Source organism: Akebia trifoliata, chromosome 3 (assembly GCF_017979445.1).
Source record: "Akebia trifoliata isolate Shusen 1 chromosome 3, ASM1797944v1, whole genome shotgun sequence".
Taxonomy (NCBI): domain Eukaryota; kingdom Viridiplantae; phylum Streptophyta; class Magnoliopsida; order Ranunculales; family Lardizabalaceae; genus Akebia; species Akebia trifoliata.
Window position 1 is genome coordinate 5461643 of NC_141377.1, and position 22287 is coordinate 5483929.

Below are 22287 nucleotides of genomic sequence, written 5' to 3' on the forward strand. Positions count from 1 at the left end.
GTCATGCAAAGAGCGATTAGAACTTTTTGTCCCCACTTTGTGAAAATTTGTTAAGTATGAATATGTTTGATACTAGTGACTCGAATGGTGAAATAGTATCTCTCCAAAAAATAATATTTTTTTTTCCGACACACAAAGCTCAAAGAAATAATGATCATCAGAAATCAACGAAGTGATATAGATGTAGTGGTAAAAAATATATTCAATTACTGAGAAGATAAATGCTAATTTCAATTAAAAGGAAAGATAAATATTTACTTAGACATTGAAGTTTTTTTAACAAGTACCAGATCTTGATTAGCAAAATATATGTATATTGTAAATTTTATTTTATCCCTTGCAAATTTTTTCAGTTCACCGAGTAATTTCCAAAGTTTGAACTAATCAAGTAGGCCATTGAAAATTAACTAATTTTTTGAAGCTAAGTATGCAAAAACCCCGCATTTATCTACTAATCACCAATTGATTTTCTTGTCAAAAGAAAAAAAAAATGAAAGTAGTGTGAACTAAAATGAAATAGCAATGATGAAACAATAAAGATTGCGCAAAATGAAAGAAATCTACATGATTAGACAATGAGATCATTGTATTCTTAAGGAAAGATTACATTGTCCTAGAAATCCTAATTATCATCCAATTCAAATCGTATAAGAAATATTTGATGTGAGATTTTTCAGGTAGACCTATCTGTTGCAATTTTATTATAATAAGTCTCTTACTTTTATCAAGTCTGTTACTTGGACAAACCTTACTTTATGAATCAACCTATCATGACTAACTTAGTAAGATTTGACTAAAGGTTATTGAGCTCACATGGATTACCAAATTAGTAATCCAACAATACAACTTTCTAGATTTTGCTTAAAAACCCAAATTCAAAAAAGAATCCTTTTTGAGATTGATCGTAAGTATTGAAAATGGATGGCTACCAAATTAAATCCTAAATTTAAAACTAAAATTCAACGGTGAAAATTAATCTTTTTATTTTTATTTTTTCAAATTAGTTTTTAAAATTTTTGAAATTTTTTCCTTTATAACATTGTGGCATAGATCATGTTTTTGGATGACACAGATTGATCTCCTTAGAATCCACTTCAAGGTATGTTTAATAACAAATTAATCTCATAAATTTGAATTTTATGATGTGGATCGCCACTCCAGGGCTAGCTAGATAACAAATTTCATAAAGTAAGGTTCCTTTTGAATTTTCAAAACTCCAAACGAGGTTTTGTAATAAAAATGCAACAGTTAAGTCTGTCAAGTAAATCTCTGATATTTGAAATAATAAACAATGTTTGTTTTGTTTTGACGGTTGATGGGTCTTAGTAAGGTCTGTTTTCCTTACTAAGTTAGTAAGGTTAGTGGGACTCATTTGAAATACCTCAATTTGCCTCCATTTACTTTTCGTACAGGGTTTATGGATCGAATTTCATACAAATCAAGTCCATCCAGATTAGCTGTCATGAAGCGTTGACTTCCTAGCCCTAACCCTAAGTCCCTCACACATCATTCTGACAAGAGTCTTGTCTACCCACACGCCTACTAAATGGCTCATCGTCACGACAATGAGCAAAGTACGGGGAAAAAATAGAGAGCTGCTATTAGCAGCCCAAATTTTACTTATTACATCCTAATTTTTTAAATCATTTATCACACCCTAATTAATAATTAAAACACATAAATTATAATCCCAACGTTACAAAACATTATATCACTAATTGAAACAATTCTAACAATAATTTACGATTATGATTAAGTTCATATAAAATAAAAAATCCCAAAAAATAATCTAAAAAATAAAAGAACTTCTACGAGGACCCCAATTTTTATTTATTCTCAATTATTCTTTTTTTTTTTTAATTATAAATTGAGGTGTGATAGAGTACCAATAACAGTTCTAAAAAAAAATCTGATTGGGTTTTAGCCGAAAGCTGGATCCACTAAATAGTCCACCTCTTCCGAGTGCGAAACGACCTATTTGTTGGAACCAAAACTATGGCCCACGTAATAGTTTATCTACCCATTAAAATATCCCTTATTGATCAATCACCATTTTTATTACATGTATGCACCCACCAAAAATATATGGGCAATCAGAGGGGGAGTTAGGATTTTCTTTTAGTGGGGGCAAATTTATAGTTAATTGGAGAGGGAGGGGGCAAAAATTGGAGGAAGACGAGGGAGTGGGGGTAACAAGGTCAATCAGGGCATGTCAATGATTCAAAATGTAGGGGTATCTCAAATTTAAATAATATAAATTTAATAATACCTAAAATGCCCCTGTGGGCAAATGTTACTTCAACTTTTGGTGCACACAAATTGTCCACCATGGGGTCCACACTCTACGGGACATAACTTAAGTTATATTTTAACTCTTATTGCGAGTCCTTCAAATCAAATAGATTACCGTATTAGCAATCCAACACTACAATCCCGTAGATTTCATGAAAAAAATCATATAAAAAGAAAAATTCAAAAATCTATTTAGTAAATATTTAAAGTAGTTCATGCACCTTAAATTAAATTAAAGACATACTTTCCCTCATTATGGTCCTCCAAGAAAAATAAATTAAAATATCCTCACCTTCAACCAATGAATATTTTATTCATTTTCTTCTAATTGATTTAAAAGTTGAATAAAGTATAAATAAATAAAAGAAAGGACTTATGGGGAGAAAAGAATTCGAATTAAAAAATAAAAAATAAAATAAGGAATTGTGGATGACGAGCCTAGAAACGCACCAAGCTCGTATTTGAATTCACATCACAAACCCAAAGTCAAAGTAGCGCATCCGAGACGCACCACGACATTGAAGCGTGGAAGGAGGCACACGGCCAGAGTTGGATGCATGTTATGGAATAGTTGACTAGATAAAAGTCAAGAGTCAAGACATATAGTCACAATCTTGAGATGTTCAATTAAAGATCTCCAAAAATTATAAATGAGACTCATGAATGTTAAGAAATGAATACAATTTTAATATTTGCTAATTATGATTTTGTTAAATTGGTTACTAACTTGATTAGCAAAAATGTAATAGTCGAAGAATCTCAAGACAACAAAACCATCCAAACTTGATCTGATTGAAGATTCGAATTTTTTCCACCAAAAAATAATCGACAAATTCTGCAAAGAAGAAATTTTCTTATTATCCCTAAGACCGTTGAAGAATAAATGTGTTTGGTAATAAATCAAGAGAGTTGCTATTGGAACTTCAACTTTTACTTGTTACACTCCAATTAAAATTAAAAAAAAAGTTAAGTGAATGATTAAGAATACTGTAAAAGATGAGGTGCCAATAGAAACTCTCTCTTAGATTTTTATTTGCTAGATTTAGGATTTTATATGGGCTGTGACCCTATTTGTAAACAAGTATTGAAGTTGTTTGAACGTGTTATAATTATGAGTCGTGATAATCTAACGCTCTTTTTTCAGACATCCCTTGTATGCCCCCATCACAAAATCGTAGATCTCATCACAAAGCTATAGATCTTTTACTTCGGGATACACAAGAAAAAGATTATGATTCTATAACTACCACATCAAGAAACATATGAGGGACATCTGAAAAAAGGGCGTCAGATTATCATTAGTCTATAATTATTTGTAACGTTGAAGCGCTAACTTGAACCAAACTTTTGTAATGTTCGAACGGTGTGTTTGAACTTTAATTAGGGTGTCATAAATAATTTGAAATTTTGGAATGCAATAAGTAAAATTTGGGGTGCCAATAACAGCTCTCTTCATCAAGATCAAGATATTGAAAAAGTATTTTTATCATTCAATATAAGTCTCCAACAGAAGACCTCGGTCAAGGGTATAGATTTCCTTTTGACTTGCAAGTTATAAGTATTGTACACCAAATCACCACCTACATATTACAGTATCATAGGCACTGCGACTCCTTCAAAACTCGATGTCCACGTGTACGGCTACGAATCCGTTTCAACTCTTGAACAACCTCCTTAGCATCCGGACGATCATCCTTATCAGCTGCCACACAACGAAACGCCAACTCCGCAACAGCATCAACGCTGCACATCACCTCTTCTTCAAGCATCAAAACCGGGTCCACAACCTGATGCAACGAACCCAATTGTATCTTCGAAACCATCAGATCAGCCAAAGCCATCTCTCTCTTCTCTCTCGCAAGATCCACAGCCTTCATCCCTGAAATCAACTCCAACAAAACAACTCCAAAACTATACAAATCGCTCTTCTCTGTCAATCTAAACGACTTATAGTAATCTGGATCTAAGTACCCAGGCGTACCCTGTGGTCCAGTCCACACGTAACCGTACCCGGGTCCGGATCCGGATCCGGATGAAGACGAAGAAGATGAATCAGAGAAGACTAGAAGCCTCGAAAGCCCAAAGTCCCCAACTTTGATTCTCATATCTTTTTCAACAAAGATGTTTGATGAAGTTATGTCTCTGTGAACGATTGGTGGTTGGACAGAGAAGTGGAGGTATTCGATTGCCATGGCTGTCTGTAACGCGATTTCGAGTCTTACTTCCCATGATAAAGATGACCCTTTTAAGTTCTTGGATCCATGGAGATGATCTGCTAGAGTTCCATTTGGGACGTAATCGTAGACAAGAAGAAGTCCTCTAGGATCGCAACAGTACCCATGAAGTTTAACTAGGTTTGGGTGATCTATTGAGGAGAGAATTAAGATTTCGTTGCAGAAAGATTTGGTTGAAGCGGCCATGGATTGAGGTCTGTGGAGCTTTTTAACGGCTACGATTCGTCCATCGTAGAGTTGACCTAAGTAAACCGAACCGAACCCTCCGTCTCCGATTTTTCGTCTTCGGTCGAACCGATTTGTGGAGGATTCGAGTTCTTCGTAGGTGAACATGGGTGGGAGGAGATTTGCAGAGCGGAATCGATGGAGGAAAAGAATTGTAGACTTAGGGTCTTCTTCATCTTCGGATAATTTCATCTCTGTGTATTTCGAAATCGCCATTAAAACTGCAATTACGAACAGAAAACACATTGAGATGAAGAGAATGGATAATAGAAGGATTCGATTAGGGTTATCTTGACGAATCCAAGGTGTTTGGGGATTTTTCTGAGAGATAAAACAAAGGAAGGGTCTTGTTGGATCCGAGGAATTAAACCCACAAACTCCATTGTTGGTCTGGCAAGCTTTGCAATTTGAGAAATAAGTGTCGTGGTCTTCATCCCAATCGACTTGAATCCCCATTTTGAGAAATTTTTTTAAGAAATCCAAGATGTCTCCTTCACAGCTCTGTTCGAGTGTTTGTTGGTTGGGTTCGCAACCATGAAGAAGACGAATTGGGGTTTGAAAAAGCTCGCATTCCCAATTGGAAAGACTGCAAGTTGGGGGCTTTGAAAGTGAGCAAGGTTGAAGAACTGAGAGAAGAGAGCAGGAATAAGAGGAGAATCGAAATGGGGAACCAGAGAGATTGATTGGGCGATTGGGGATGTGAAATGGGTTGATGGAGGATGGGTTTGGAGAGAGAAGGAGAGATGTTGAGTTGGGTTGATGGGCGAGGATTGAGAAGGTGAAGTTGTTAATGGAGATGGTTGAGTGAGGGGTGGAGCAGTTGACTTGGAAGAATGGGTGGCCATAACATGGAGATGAAGAGAAGGGGAAAGAAAGAGGAGAACTGAAAGGAGGACATGTTGAAGATGGGGATATCTGTGTTGGTGGTGAAGAACATTTGTGAGTTTGGGAAGTTGTGAGACAGATGAACAGAGGAGAGAAGATGAAGATGATGGTGAGAGTGATCGAGTGGAGCGGTGTTGGATGAGGCATGGAATAGTAGAAAAGTGATTGGTGCTCTCATCAATGGACAGAGAAGTTGGGGATCTGATATTCTCTTCTACGGAAGTATGGATTTGCGGAGAGAGAGAGACTTGGGTTTGTACTTTGTAGAGAGAAGGAGACGAGATCACGTGAAGTGAAGTGGGTGGGTGAAAACAAAATAAAGTAATAATAAATGAGTCCGACTAGCCTTACTAAGATAGTGAGAAAGAAAAGACCTTACTAAGCCTCATCCACCATCAAAAAGACCCCTGATTTGATTAAACTAGTCCTTAAGATTAGTTTTAAAACTCGAGGTATCTTTATCATCTCGAGGTCTTTTTGACGGTGGATGAGGGTTAGTAAGACTTTTTTCTCACTATGTTAGTAAGGAAAGGGTTTCTCATAATAAATATAGGAAAATTCGTTGGAGAACGAATGTGGAGGGACCCTTCGATTTAAATTTTCAAACTGTTGTCAATCAGACATTACTTTAGAGCCCCACGCTTTGTGGAAACTAGTTTTGTGTGGGGTCCACTTAGCTGATTTTTTCTCATGAGAATTACTATTGGTACTCCAACTTTTACTTCAGACACCCAATTTGTTTTAAATTACTTATCACACCCCTTCACAATTCAAACATTATCGAGATTTGGCTCATGTTTACCAATCAACATTACAAAACATTATAACACTTATATAAAAAATCAGTAGTTTTTAATTTAGGATTAGGCTCATAAAAAATTCTAAATATTAAAAAAAATAGAAATAGAATTCAAAAAATAGAGAATTACTATTAACACCCCAACTTTCACTCATTCTCAAACATTGGGGTGCCAATAGCAGCTCTCTTTGATTTACCTTCCACGTTTTGATGAATATTTGAGAGATACCTCCTAATGTTTTTAAACTAATGATGAGGCTCATTTCTCACAAACATTTTCCAGGCTTTTAAACTTTAATAGCAAACTCATGTATCATTAATTTTTTTTTTTTCTAACTTTTAAATAATGTATATCAATCCAATCAAATTTGAACTAGTGTGGGGAAATGATCGTGACAAAAGGAATTCCATATAATCAAAGGGGCATGTCATTTAGGTCTGTCACTAGCTAATCAAAAATTCAAATGGAAATTTGTTAAGGTCCGTTATTTTAGTATTTAGGATATACGATTATGTTATTTAGTAGTTAAGAGTCTAATTGCTAATTAGGTATTTTATTATTTTAAGATTCCTTCTATTTTACTAATTTAGGAAGTTTTATTAAATTAGGAGTCTAATATTTGTAAGTTTGAGTCAAAATCTTTTTTTTATATATTGGAGGATTAATGCGTTTTTTTTCAAGCAATCAATAATAATAAATTAATTAATTTGGAGGAAGATCTCTTTGACATGGATCAAAATTGTCTATAGGATCTAGGATACTATTATCTGATATCAAAACAAACAAACTTGATGCAAAAGATGGTGGTTGTTAAGGAGTTGAGTGAGAGCATTGACTCATTTGAACCGCAGTTTGATCAACTAAACACTAATGTTCACGAGTTGAAAGAAGGGATGCGGGCGATTCAAACAACCTTGAAATGTTTGGTAGCAGACCAAGTGCCAGTTCAAAAAGTGTTGTTTGCTTTTGTTAATGTTCAACAAGGTAGCAAAGCAATACAATGTCGTCCACTTCATATCGATTTTCCAAGGTTTGACGGAGATGATCCGGAAAGCTAGATTTTTCGAATTGAACAATATCAATAGTTGAATGGTTTGCCCAATGATTTCCTTAGGCTTGGTTCACCTAACCGGAGATGTTATAGCATGGTACATTAGATGACTCGTTCGATTAGGTTAATGTCATGGACTCAATTCACCCGGACCCTATGTTTTCGATTTGGCTCTCAAAAGTTCGCGGATCTATGTGCATGGTTATTTAAACTCAAACAAATTGATACAGTTCATGAATTTCAAGGCCTATTTGGAAAGCTTGCATATCGAGATATCGGTTTACTAGAATCATTTTTAATTAGTTGTTTTGTCTCAGGCTTAAGTGACGATATATGTGTTGTAGTTTTATTACTTGGGTTTGGTTCACTAATTGAAGAATTTGACCAACAACTCTTGAGTTAAAGGCACCTCCTGGGCTTCCTCCTATCAATCGACTTTTCTTGATAAAGCAAGTGGAGCGGCGATCAAAGGGTCTTTATTCTAATTGCAACGAACTATTCAAACTGGGACATCGTTGCAAGAAACCTCAACTACTCCTTTTGAAGATAGATGCGGACATGCTAAAGGAAGAATTTGCTTTTGAAATTTTTTGGACTTAAAGAACAAGTCATCTTAAAGGGGGTGGATGTTAGGATACGTTATTTTAGTATTTAGGATATACGACTATGTTATTTAGTAGTTAGGAGTCTAATTGCTAATTAGGTATTTTATTATTTTAGGATTCCTTATATTTTAATAATTTAGAAAGTTTTATTAAATCAGGAGTCTAATCTTTGTACGTTGGAGTTAAAATCCTTCATTTATATATTAGAGGATGTAATACGTTTTTTTCTTTCTTCAAACAGTCAATAAAAATAAATAGATTAATTATAGGATCTACGATATTATCATCTGGTATTAAAGCAAACGATTTTGATGTCAAAGATGGTGACTGTTCAAGAGTTGAGTGAGATAATAGACTCATTACAGCCTCGATTTGATCAACGAAATATTGGTGTTCATAAGTTGAAAGAAGGAATGCGGATGATTCAAACAATCCTGGAGCTTTTGGTTGCAGATCAAATACTAGTTCTAGAAGCGACACATGCTCATGCTAATGTACAACAAAGAGTAGAAAATCAACAAGGCAGCATAGTAATACAAAGTTGTCCGCTTCATATCAATTTCCCAAGGTTTGATGGAGATGATTCAAAAGGTTGGATTTTTCGGACTAAACAATATCAATAACTGAATGACTTTCCCAATGAATAAATGATTTCCTTGGCCCCGGTCCACTTAACCAGAGAAGCTATAGCATGGTATCATTGGATTACTCGTTTGATTGGGTTAATGTCAAGAACCCAATTCACTTGGGGCCTCTACTCTTGATTTGGCTCTTGGGAGTTCGTAGATTTGAGTGCAACGTTTTCTAAACTCAAACAAATTGATACGATTCTTGAACTCCAAGGCCAATTTGAAAAACTTATAACCGCGTTACCGATCAAAAGATCTTTTTTTTTTTTCAATTGCGATGAGCTAATCACACCAGGACATCGTTGCAAGAAACCTCGACTACTTTTTTTGGAGACTGATGCGGATACACTAAAGGACGAAGTCACTTTTAAAAATTTGGGACAAAGTTGCTTTTAAAATTTTTTCGACTTGAGGGCAAGTCGTTTTAAAGAGGGGATGTATGTTAGGATATGTTATTTTAGTATTTAGGATATACAAATATGTTATTTTAGTGGTTAGGAGTCTAGTTGCTAATTAGGTATTTTATATTTTAAGATTATTTCTTTTTTATTAATTTAGAAAATTGTATTAAATTAGGAATCTAAATCTTTGTATGTTGGAGTCAAACTCCTTCTTTTATATATTGGAGGATGTAATACGTTTTTTTTTTCTTCAAACAATCAATAAAAATAAATAAATAAATTTGGAGGAAGATCCCCTTTGAAGTGGATCAAAATTGTCTATAGGATTTATGATACCATTATGTTTGAATTCGTATTCAAAATTTTGGATATTATCCTAAAATTTCTGATATTGAATTCAATTCGAATATTGTGTTAACATTCAAATGTATATCAAATATCAATTTGAATGTTGATATATTTGATAAAATACGATCCAATTTAAAAAACATAAATATAATAATTATATTTATTATATACTATATATGTGTTAAACATAATTTCCTTTTAATGAAATTTACATTACATTTTCAATATCCCCTTTCTCCAAACTCTTCACCATTTTTATATACCCCAAATACTATCTTTCTATTTTGGATAATGCTGAAGTAACATTAAAATGTACATCGATTGTACATTTTGATGTGGTGGTGCTCACATAACTATAGATGCTTTTCATTGAGATATGAGTGAAAGCATCAATGGTTATGCGTGCACCACCACATCAGAATGTTAGAATCGATGTACATTTCAATGTTACTCTAGCATGACTCTTCTTTATAAACTTCCCAAAAACCTAACTTGCTTGGTTTTGAAGATGAAAAATCAAATGGGACGAAGATGATTCGTTTTGATGAAGATGATAGGTTCAGACCGAGCTTGATTAAGCCCCAACCCTAAAGAGGTGGACTCTACCTTAGTCCAACTCTATACCCATATTGGACCTAAGACGATTAAGCCCTAATCTACCTTAACAGGTTTGGTTCAATCAAATATTATTTTAATGAAAAAATTATAATTGTATGTGAAGATTGTCCAATCAAATCAGAAATTAATATCCTACTTAACTTCTAATGATTATAAATGATAATTGTACAATTTCACTTTAATTCAAGTTTTAATACAAAAACATATATCTAACTATAAACAATATCTAAAGTCCCAACCCAGATTTGATTGGGTGAAAAATTTTCTTTGCGGGCTCAATGTCAAGGCCCTAATCCTTATTTTTGGGCCGGGTCGGATTAGCATCCAATGGGCTCAATTAACACTCGTGGGCCAACCAGTCCCTGTCCATATAAAATTATAAATTCATGGATGGATAAACTTGTTCGTTGGCAACTCTGAAGATCGCAAGTTCCCCCTTTTTACGACTTTGCCCTGAAAGCCTGGTTTTAGTGCTCCTTCGTCTATAGATCTCTGTTTGGAGAGAGAGAGGTTCGCGTCGATTTTAGGGCGCGAAGATGAAGACCACGAAGGGAGGGAAGGTCATGAACCCTACAGACGCCTATCGAAAAGAACTCCGCAAAAAGGAGTTAAAGAGGGTACGGAATTATCTCGCAAAATCGATTTCTAGGGTTTCTGTATCTTTCATCAATTAATCATTTTAGGCCTTTTGTTCTTTAAATTTTAGATGCATTATCGTGTGTTTGAACTTGAAACAATGGAATATAGATATATATCGTGATTTGGATTTTTATTGGACAATTTGGCTTGTAAAATTCAATCTTTTTTTGGGCTCTCACTACTTCAATCTTTAGGTTGAATTTCATTTATAAGTTTTTGGACTTTTGATTGCTATTAGAAGCTTAATTTATCATTCACTTGGAGAAAGTTGTTGAAATTATTAGAAATATGAGACCCAATTATTGTTTAACCTCCTTGGATCACTGCATCTGCTCAAGAAAAAAAAAGATAAAATTTTGCACAAAAAATTTCTTAGTAATGTGTTTTTTTTTAGCGCGGAAAATGGCATTATAGCTGTAAATAGAGTTGAATGGTGAAAAAAGATTCATATTGCCGTCCCCAATATTTGGGATAAGATGATTAAGCATTTTTATAAATAAATAAAATAAAAAATCCAAGTAGAACAACAGGCCTACAATGCTCAATGATTACTTCCCGAGTAGATTTCTCCTTTCCTTGGAATATGCGCTTGTTCCTTTCTTTCCATAAGCCCCAACAAATGGTGGTGGGGATGAAATTCCAGAGCTTGAAAAAGCTGTAATTTTATGGTTCATTTAGCCTATTGTTTCATAAATTTACTTCTGCGAAACATGCTTATAAGATATTGGTTTCTTTTGGTAAAGTCCTGTAGTCGGTCTTCATGGGTTTAAAAATATGGATTGTTTTTTGAGCTTAAAAACACTCCTCATTTTGCATTATTTGTTTACTTTTTTGACAGAACAAAAAAGAAAGAAAGAAGGTGAGAGAGGTTGGAATTTTGAAGAAGGATCCTGAAACCATCAAGGAGCAAATCGATAAGTTGGAAATGATGAGTAAGTCGTTCTTCAGCCGTTTCCAATTCATTATTGTGGAACAATTTGTCATCGTCTGTAATGTCAACTGAAATCTTCTTTCTGAAATGAGTGTGAATTTAAAATGCATTGGAAATTTTCATCAAAGCGGTTTGATATATTTGGATTAGGATTTGTTGTTAGATTTGATATCATCAGTCGGAGTTTAATAATCTATGGATCTTTATTTGCAGTCATGTTAGCTATATTGAAAAAATGTATTTTTTTATATCATTTTTTAGATATTGGTTAATGTAAGGTTGGCCATGGATAACACTAGACAGAAATGCATAACGGGATAATTGAAACTATCTGTGGTTGCGTCATGAAAAATAAATTTATGATCTGGCTTTTTAGTGATATACTTTGACACTATTGTGTTATTTTCTTGTACTCTTTTCTCGTTGGTCTCCTCGACCACCTTTTAATATAAGTTGCATTTACCTATCAAATAATAGAAAAAAAGTATTCTCATTGGGTCCATTGTACGATTTGGGACTTCTAATATGATTAGGTACAAGGAAAGGAAGGAATTAATATTTTTTTTTCTCGATTCCATCAAAGAAAGGGATCACAAAGATCTCTTTATGCTTTGGCCTTGGGCTATTGTTTGAGTTGTCAAAGGGGTGCAACTGTTAATTTTTTTACTTTATTTTATAAATAGGCTCCAAATCTTCACTTATGTCATCATTTGTCTTTGTTGGTCCAAAGTAAAACAAAAAAAGCAACATAATTTTAGAAATGAAGTTTTACAAGCATCAAATGAAGATTATGGTTTTTGATAATTGATGTCCAAAACCCAAATTTCCATTAGAGGTAGTAGTCAATGGAAACAACAATGGTTTTATGTATTGGTTGAGACCAAGACATTTCACAATGGATTACTATATGTAATGGACCAATGATCCTAATTTTTTTTGTTGAAATTTTTAATGTTTTTCTTAGTGCGTCACATCATGGTTCATGCCATCTAAATCATTCGAATGTCTTTGTTTTTTCTGTTGGACAATCTTGAGACAAGATTTGAAACTTTGATATGATATTGCTAGGAGTGATATATCAAGTGAATCTTGTACGCTATTGATTGGGCCAATATTGGTTTTATGAAGGACAATTCTTCAACAAGATTACAATTCAGAAATGGCCTATTTTGAAAAACAAATAACAATCCATCAACAAAATGAATAAACAATGTTGGTGCCTCGGTGCCATTTGCTAGAGGTTGGTCGTAGAATTTAGTTTGCTAGTTAAAGAACTCTTACTCGGGTGGGACTAATGAAATTAAATACTTGAGAAAAACAATTTGTATGTCTTGGTTAGCAAGGATCACATATGCTACTTGACCTAGATATGCAAATGGTTTGTAGTCTGTACCATGATCCATTGACACCACACCAATTAACAATTGGATGCTATAGGTCTAAGCCCAAGCCTACACGTCGGATAATATATGTCTTTCCTTCCTTAGCCTCCTAGACAATTAGGTTGTGATCGCTTCATCAAACTCAACTTGGGGCTACTTCCGTTGAACATCCTTATTTGATGTAGTTTTATGAAGAGGTATTTATTTCCTCTTTGATTAGTTCTTGTAAACATAAATTTCACAATTTTATCTAAGACAGCAATTGATTCTTGTACCATATTATTTTCATCAATGACTTGATGAAACCGTTTCCATGTGGCATATACTCACCTCATGATTGATGTAGGACCTTTAGAGGAAATAAGGATTTTCTAAGGTTTAGGGTTAGGATCTCCAAAGATTATGGTTAAAGAAGTACTAGAGGGCTTAAAGAAAGGTGGAAGGTGGTTATACATTTACTTATCAAAAAAGTTGGAAAGGGGGGGGGGGGGTGGTTTATACTTGTGAAAGAAATCTTAAATAAATATTTTGGGCTTTAAGAGAAGTTTTAACGATTGGGAAATCAACAAGGTGACTTCTCTCCTAGATCTCATCTCATCTCAGCATTTTGTTGAAAATGAGGAAGACCAAAGAGAGTGGATAGAGAGCAAGGACAAAAGATTCTCTGTTTGTTCCTTTCACAATTCGATGCTACCTATTTTCAATTAAGTTTTTTCGAAGCAAGCAATTTGGTCTCCTTTAGTTCTGTCAAGAGTCGCATTTTTTTTTTTTTTAATATATATTTATTTGGTCGGCCTCCCTTCACAGAATTCTAACTCTGGACAATTTGATAAAGAGGGGCCTCTCCGGATTTTTTTTCTCTGTAAGAGAAATGGAGAAATTGGAAGCCACATTCTATTGCATTGTCCCTTTTCTTCTTGTAATTGGGCTTATTTCCTCTCTTTTTCAGTTTGACTGGGTGTTTCCTAAGTCTATTTTAGAGGAACAAAATGTTGTTCCAGGGAGAGGAAAAAATCTCCCTAGGAAGTGACTTTGGACATCTTGGGCTTATTGTTCCTTTGGAGCAGACTTTGCAAAGATTTTAAGGGGGTGTTCTTTAAGATTTTTTCTTCAAGTGGGACGAGCTTTGTAGAGTGTAGTGCGGTTAGGAGTTTGTCGTTTGGGGTTTTGTTTTTGTTTTTTCTTTCTCCTTGTTCTTTTTTGCTTTACTTGTACATGGGCTATCTCGGGCACTAGCTTTTTCTTATAGGAAAAGATTCTATGATTTTAGGCATGTTGAAGAAGGAATAGATAAAGTATATCTAGGCTTTGAGAAGAAGAATAATGACACAGAATAAGAAGATAGATCTATTGGCATCACATCGACATTATACTAGGAATCACACCTAAGGGTGTGTGACAGGGATCTAAAAAAGAAAAAGCTTGATTTGGTAGGATGATAATGAATGGTTCAAACTCTTATTACGCCTCTTGTAAACTTTAAAATGCTATGATTGATCCCTATCACATTTTCAGTCCATTTGCTATACAATCTTCAAGCGACTACTAAGATCATTTCTAAATGCCATTAAAAAATCAAACCAATTATTGCTTAAGGTCAAAAATATTAAACACAATCTAGTGCAATGTTAATTGAGTTCTGAATATCAGAAAATATGCCAGGAAGGACAAGATGTTTACTTTTGTATCAGATCACACTGTGATTTTCTTGGATTCATCACACATCAAGCTTAACTCAACTTTATCAGTTGCGTGTATGAACTTCAGAGATGGCCATATTAACTAAATACCCATGAGGTAACATAGAATGGTAAATGCTGTAATTACCATAACAATATGCATTTGTTTTGTCTCTAGGCATGTATGTTTATGTATTGGTGTTGTGCATGTGAGCGGGTGAGGTTATGTGTCTATCACGGTATCACCTGAACTAGAATTTGAGTCTTTCAAATGTGGAGCAATACATAGCATGGATTCTCTTTACCTTTTGGGATGCTGATGCTACCTCTAAATTGATTGCTGTTTGTTTGCTATGAAGAACTTGTTATTTGTTATTTGCAATCAATGTATCACAAGATCTTATTCCCCTTTTATTTGTTAAGTAATTTGTTATTCAAATGCAAAACTATCAATTGTTGCAGAGGCAGATGGTGCTCTGGACAAGGCAAGGAAGCACAAGAAAAGGCAGCTTGAGGATACGTTGAACCTTGTTATGAAGAAGAGAAGGGTAATATGGATTTTTGTTGCATTTGAACGATTTGGTTTCACATTGCTTCACTATATGAACTGATGCTTCTAAGTTTAAGTTAAAGCCTTTGTTGCATGGATTCTTCTAAAAAATGCTAAGCACCTGTCGGAATGTGTCACCCTCCATAGACTCAAGTGCAATACTTGATGATTATTTCTTTATTCCATTTCCAAATTGCAAGATGCCAATAGTGATTGGACAAAGAGTAAGGTGCCAACTTGGTAATGTTTGTGAGTGGTATTACTACAGGCCTGGGATCAGAACCCTTGTCCTCACCCTTATACCTATAAAAAATGGTATAAGGTGTAGATGATGGCAATGATTTCCTTATTATTAGATATTCAGGAGTGTATCATTCATATATTTTCATCGTCATCATTTCACTCCAGTATTTTTAAAAGGGGTGTGAGGCGTATGTCTCAAAGCGATATCCTGTTCTTCTTCTCTTATGTTGTTTCTTTGTTCTTGGCATGCAACATAATTTTTTTTTTAAATTTGAGGTAGTTATATACAATGTTGTCAAATGCGGTTGCATATTCTCATATGCTATTTTCAAAATGAAAATCGCATATGATGTCATCGCATACACGGATACACCCAAAAATATGCCATTGCGCAATATGCGATGACATACTGTCCAAAGGTCATAAATATGACCGTTGGACACAATTTTTTTTTAGTTTAAACTCACTTTTCTCTTATAAATATCGCACTTCTACCCCATATACTCCTTTTACAACATCTCTTCTACCTTCTAATCTCTTTCTTACTCTCACAAAAGCTCCGACTCTTAAATATCATTATATTTTCTACTGCATTCTCACATAATTATAATTATTCTCTAATCTCTACTCTACATTATTACTCTCAAAGTTCAAGTCTCAACTCAAGTCACTCTCAACTCTCAAGACTTTAAAGAATAAGAAAGCTACTCAAGAATCGAGATTTAAACATTTCCTGCATTTTTATTTTTAATTTTTTTCCTCTTGTAGCATATGCCACACATATGTGATGTGCGAAATGGCATACACGTTGCACACGGCCGCATATGCTATTTAAAAACATTGGAAATATGTGCAAAGAGAGTTGTTGATTTGATTCATGAATAAATTTTAGTAGTATTTGGTATTATGCATAGAAAGTTATTGAAAAACAGTATTTAATTATATTGTTGCAATTAATGTAAATAGTAATTTACCCTAGAAGCTTTCAGTTATTAAAATATAAAATGTTTTTTCTCGTTGAAATATAAAGTAATAGCATTTTATATTGTTATTAGTATTAGGGAATAAATCTTGGAATCTCGAGGATTCGAAACTTGAAATTAGGAAGTACGGTTTTCCTCATTTTTCTAATTTTTTCCCAATATTAACACTTTATACATGTTATTTATTTAAAAATTCTATACACCTTGTGCTTCAAGGTGTTGGTCAACTGAGCACCACGGCTCAACGCTTGATAACATTGTTGCAGCCAACCCCAAACTTTTGGGGTAAGGCTTTGATGATAATAATGATATATTCTGACTGTGCACTCTCCCATAGAAATTTTCTTTATTAGAATATATGTATAACTTAATGATACATATCATATCTCGTCAGACAATTTATTATATAAAAATAAATAATGTAGTCTAAATTCTTTAATATAATGCTGAGTCCATGAATCCTATTATTTGGGATTTTTTGAATCTTACACTTCAATTTCCTTGTCGGTAGTGTCCGGCTCAACAGCTTGGCTTTGCGAGTGAAATGCCTTTTCTCGCACCTTAGCATATAAAAATACAATTTGGCATCACAAAGGGTTTTGCTATTTTCTGTTGCTAGTCCTGATGTTGGTGATGAACCTTGTTGGCATTCTATATTCTATCTGCACGGCTATATTTTAATTTTATTTGTACTTAAACATGTTTATGCAATGACTAGAACCTTCAAACTTTTTTATAGGAGTATGAAGAGAAATTGAGGGAAAAGGGCGAGACACCAGTGATGTTTAGGTGAAGAGGCTTTTCCTTTCCTTTTTTTTTTTTCTTTTTCTTTTTCTTTTTATCGTTCTTTGCAAGACATACCTAGCAGTGATTTAAATTCTTAATCCAATTCTTTCCTACCCAAATTACAGTCTGGCTTTATGTTTTGTTTCAGCCACTTGGGACCTCCTCGGAGACGAACTGCGGAAGAAGAAGAGAGAGCAAAACATCCAAAGCCAGAAGTACTCTTAAATCTGATTCAGGCAGATAAATCCTAACCCTTTTGGTTTCCATGCTAATCGATTTTCTGTTTTGCAGGATTCTGTTTACTATCATCCTATGTTAAACCCTACTGGGGCACCACCACCTGGAAAGCCTCCCATGTACAAATCATCAATAGGTCAATTTGATTATCTCTTTTAGAAACTAACGATTTTATTGCTTTTATATCGATACATCCGTTTTTATTTTATTTATTTTTTTACTATTGGCTTTTTCCCTATAGGTCCCAGGATTCCCTTGTCCGCAGCTTCAAGTGACGTGGCAACATCATCAATGTCAGAATCAGAAGACATGTCTTTAGCTGTACCCCCTCCACCTCCTCCACTTCCACCCTTGCCAGATTCTAGTGATTTGGGTTCTGTAGATGGTTCTGCATTACCTTCATCTTTGCCGCTACCTCCTCCACCTCCGATGCCACCAAAGCCTGCCCCCGCCGCCAACTTAGGTTCTACATTGCCCCCACCACCTCCAGGGCCCCCACCTAAAGAACAAGCTGATGGTCTCAATCAACTTCCTCCGCCTCCGCCAGTTCAACGTCCTACTCAGCCTCCTCCACCTGGAACTGGTGGAAGTGAGAGGATTAAAAGTCAAACTTCAGCATCAGATGACCTGAACGTGGAGTCCGAGCGGGTAAGTTCTTCTCATTTATGTTTTGGAGATTGAACTCATTCAGTGCTAAAACAGTTGAGTCCGACTAGCATTACTTAGTAAGATTTCAATTCCTTCTAAGGGCCATTGAGCTCACTTTGTAGTATCCAAAAAGACAATCCTTTGCCACAGGGTTGTAGAGGACAAAATTCCATTAACTTTGATTTTTTTATTTTCTACTTTTTCACTGTTAAATTTTAATTTTAAATTTGGGAGTTCGGTGGCTGTCCATTTTCAAAACCTTGGGTCAAGCCCCCCAAAAAAATGATTTTTTTAAATCCGAGTTTTTCCATGAAGTCTAGAGGGCTGTGGTGTTGGATTGCCAGTTTGGTAATCCATTTGAGCTCAAAGACCCTTAGTAAGAGCCAAAATCTTAACTAGTAAGGAAATTGTTTTTTAAAACAATTTGTTGTAACTCTCCCTCTCTCTATTGTAGGTACTTAACGTGCTCCCTCCTCCTCCTCCGCCTCCTCCTGGGTTGCCACCGAAATCGATGAATCATCATTTGGAAGGCAAACCTTCCCAATTTGATGCCAATAATTCTACAGGGACCAAGGATGCCCCTAACATGATTCCACCACTGCCACCACCTCCAAGGCAACCAATGCCACCACCTAGGCCTGCCTTAGTCCCAACGCTACAACCTGACGTCTTGCCCCCAGGCATTTCACGCTTGCCTCCACCCCCACCCCCACCTCCATCAGGACCACCACCATTACCTATACCTGGACTTGCTGTCCACCCTGTTCCCCCTGGAATGGTTGTCCCACCAATGCCCAGACCACCTTTTGGTCCTCCACCCGGACCACCACCAATGATGAGACCACCACTACCTCCTGGCCCACCGACCTTTCAAGAGGATGATCATGCTCTAGTTAGACCTTCAGTAGCTCAGAAGCCATCATATGTCAAGTCGGCTGCATCTACTGTTGTGAAGAGGCCACTGGCACAGCATACCCCGGAACTTACAGCTATGGTGAGTTTCACCATCCTTACCCCCCTCTTACTATGTTGCTATTCTTATATTGAAGCTTACCTTGATACTGCCAAAACATGCACTGAAAATTGAAAAATTTTCAACACGGCACATGGTTCATTTTAATTCCCAAAATCGGTAATTTACTGTTTTCAGAATTAAAGCATTTTCGTTAAGGTGGGTAAAAAAATTCACTGTTTTATAAAGAATCGTGATAAACTGACTCGAAAAAAGATACTCGAAATTCACTCAACTGACGTGGTATGTGCACAGAATCAATGATTTTTTCCTTGGAATACACGAGGAAAAATATTTATGGTTCTGTGTGGTTGAGTTAATTTGGAGTGTCTTTTTTCAAGTCAGTTTATCATCATTCTTTTATAAAACAGAACTTTTTAAACTGTTTTGCTGAAACTAAAACAGCGAAAGTATTTACTGTTTTATAGAATAGGATTTTTTTTACTATTCATTTCAAAATCATACCTAATCTTACTGTTTTGGTAAAAAAAATTAATTCCGAAAATTACAATTTACCATTTTTGAATTGAAATAAATGGTGTGCTGTTTTGGTAATTGTTCAATTTTACTGTGTCGTTTTGGTAACTATCCCATTGTATGAAACTGTTACTGGTTTCTATTCACAATTACCTATAATTGCTACTTGAATAATATCCTAATATCAGTTGTCCAAATTCAGGTTCCTGCATCTGTACGCGTGAGGAGAGAGACTGTCGCCCAAAAAGCAAAACCAAAGCCATCGATATCAACAGTAACAACAACTCCCCGGTCAACAGCACCTGCACCCGTTATAAAGTCGGATATGGTGAATTCGTCATCATCTGCACCAAAGACACATAGCATTGATGACTCATATACAGCCTTCTTGGAGGACATGAAGGCCCTTGGTGCACTTGATGGTTGAGCTGCTGATGGTAAATACGTGCCCTTGATTTCTTTTGATAAGATTTTTCCCTTAATGGAAACACCACTAGGCTTATATTGTTGGCTGTTTCATTGTGTCCTGAGGGGTGATGTAACTTCTTGATGTTATTTTTCTATGATGGATGTGAGAAATGTAACAACCTGCAAGAGACTAAGAACTAGTCCTTTTGGTACATATTCTTTTCTTATGAGAGAAAAATGCAGATGGCTGAAAGATTCCTCTGCAGCCATTGAAGACTTAATGGAGAGACGCTCGTTTGATCCAGTACTAAACGACTACGTGGAAAGGGATTTCTGAAGTTTATAGGTCGAAAAGATCGATAAAGATATGTTACGATGTGCCTAATACTTTATGCCACCTTAATCTTCCTATCGTTTCATTTGAGTCTTGCATTCAGGTTTAGCTAACTTGTTAATTTCCTGATGAATAATTCAAGAGATAGTGGGACCATACAACATATAAAGATGTTTGAATTAAGGGATGAGTTCTAGAAAATAATAAAGAGTAAGGCTAGCCTGATTAACTTAGGAAGGTTTCAATCTTGCTAAGAAAATTATTGTAAACCGAGTCAAATGGTTTTTGTCATTAGATGAGATGACTCGGCCGAGATGAGTCCTCAAACCAAGATTTGAAACCATGCCATGATCTGAAAGTATAATGTACATTATAAAAAAAAATATTTCAGTTGAAAATGACTTATTTCTCCTTGTAAAAAAAGGTTTTTTTTCAGAGTTGTTGAGAGGGCCTACTCCTTTATTTTATTGGGGGGACCAAAAGTACAAGTACCCACTTGGTAAAAAGTAAATTCTCAATTCGCAGACTTAATTAAACGTGATTCTTAATGCACACACCCAATGAACAATCAAATGAAATAGATTTTTATTCTCAATTCATTCACCCACAGAATCAATCTCTTTTAAAAATGTTTCGATGAGAGTTTTAAGTTTTAATTTTACTTATTTTTCATATATTAACACCTACAATTGAGTCAAAGTCATTTACATGAGAAATTTATGTTGGGTGCATACTTATCAAATCTGTTTGGTAATGATCGATAGGTACCTACTGAATTTCCTAAAATAAATTTGATTTGAACCTACCGTACAAATCTGTCAAAAAATCTTCGAGTTTTTCAACTTAAAATTGTTATTTTAAAGGTTTTGATAGTGAGTTTTTCCATCTTCCTTGATAATTAAAAAAAAAAAAAAAAAATCAGAGATATAAGATTACTTGAAAATGAAATCTGAAAATCTAATCTTCATTGATTCAACCTCTCATAAAATTCAAAAGGAGAGAGAGGGGTAAGTGATTGATGACTACGATTGATGATGACGGTGGTGGTGGTCGCGATAGGGAAGAATAAGATGTTAGGTATGTGTATTGAGAATTTTAGAAAAGCGTCAAAATATAAACTTTATTGTTTTACATTTTATGGTCAGGTGGGTACGTAGAGTACTTTTGGTGTGTCCAAATAGACACTCCTTTTTTTTTTTTTTAAGTGTAAATTTTTATTAATAAATGAAATTAACAAAGTAAAACAAAAACAACAAGAAAAGAAAGAAAATGGGAAGGGTGGTGGAAGCTGAGGCAACCCCCATATACATGGCAATGGATAGAATCTTATCTAAACACAAAATCATCAAAAGAAATACCCCAAGAATTTCTTACTCAACTTAGACCAAAGGTATAACGGACTCAATATCTCCATGAAGATGCCTTGGGAATTCCTTTCCTTACCCTGAAACACCTTATTATTTCTTTCTTTCCAACAACCAATAGCTGAGGGAAGGATCACTTAGAAGTACTTCTTCCAAAAGGAAAATATGTCCAAAAGGAAAATATGTTGTAAGCTCACCCTTCTAGAAATGAAATTTTTTTTTTTGAGATAAAACCCAAATGATATGAAATTTTGAAAGAAAGAGTGACCAAACGTCCCTAGAGAATGAGCAATGAATAAGGTATGATCAACGAACCCCTCATCTCTCCCGCATAAGGGGCACAAATTTAGACTAATTCAACCACGGATGATTAAGTTGTCCACCGTTAGGATTCTCTATAATGAAGCCAACCACAAAAAAGAGAAACCTTTGAAGGAACTAAACCATTATTATTATTATTATTATTTTCTTGATAAACAAATTGGGTATGAAAGAGTTGGCTCTTTCCATTCTTAGAATTTCTTCT

General features: G+C 35.0%; 1 protein-coding gene and 1 pseudogene across 1 annotated transcript; one reads left to right on the plus strand and one right to left on the minus strand.

The window, feature by feature from the left end:
- Positions 1 to 3780: 3780 nt before the first annotated feature.
- On the minus strand, positions 3781 to 5892 carry LOC147405714 (LEAF RUST 10 DISEASE-RESISTANCE LOCUS RECEPTOR-LIKE PROTEIN KINASE-like 1.5 pseudogene; annotated as a pseudogene).
- Positions 5893 to 10521: 4629 nt separating this feature from the next.
- Positions 10522 to 20344, plus strand: ELF5 (proline-rich family protein). The gene is made up of 9 exons (XM_086433533.1): positions 10522 to 10705; positions 11566 to 11659; positions 15182 to 15267; positions 17235 to 17284; positions 17430 to 17496; positions 17573 to 17654; positions 17760 to 18166; positions 18621 to 19160; positions 19858 to 20344. Exons 1-9 carry the CDS (start codon positions 10625 to 10627, stop codon positions 20080 to 20082), a joined length of 1632 nt encoding a protein of 543 aa, XP_086289659.1. The 5' UTR covers positions 10522 to 10624; the 3' UTR covers positions 20083 to 20344.
- Positions 20345 to 22287: the final 1943 nt, after the last annotated feature.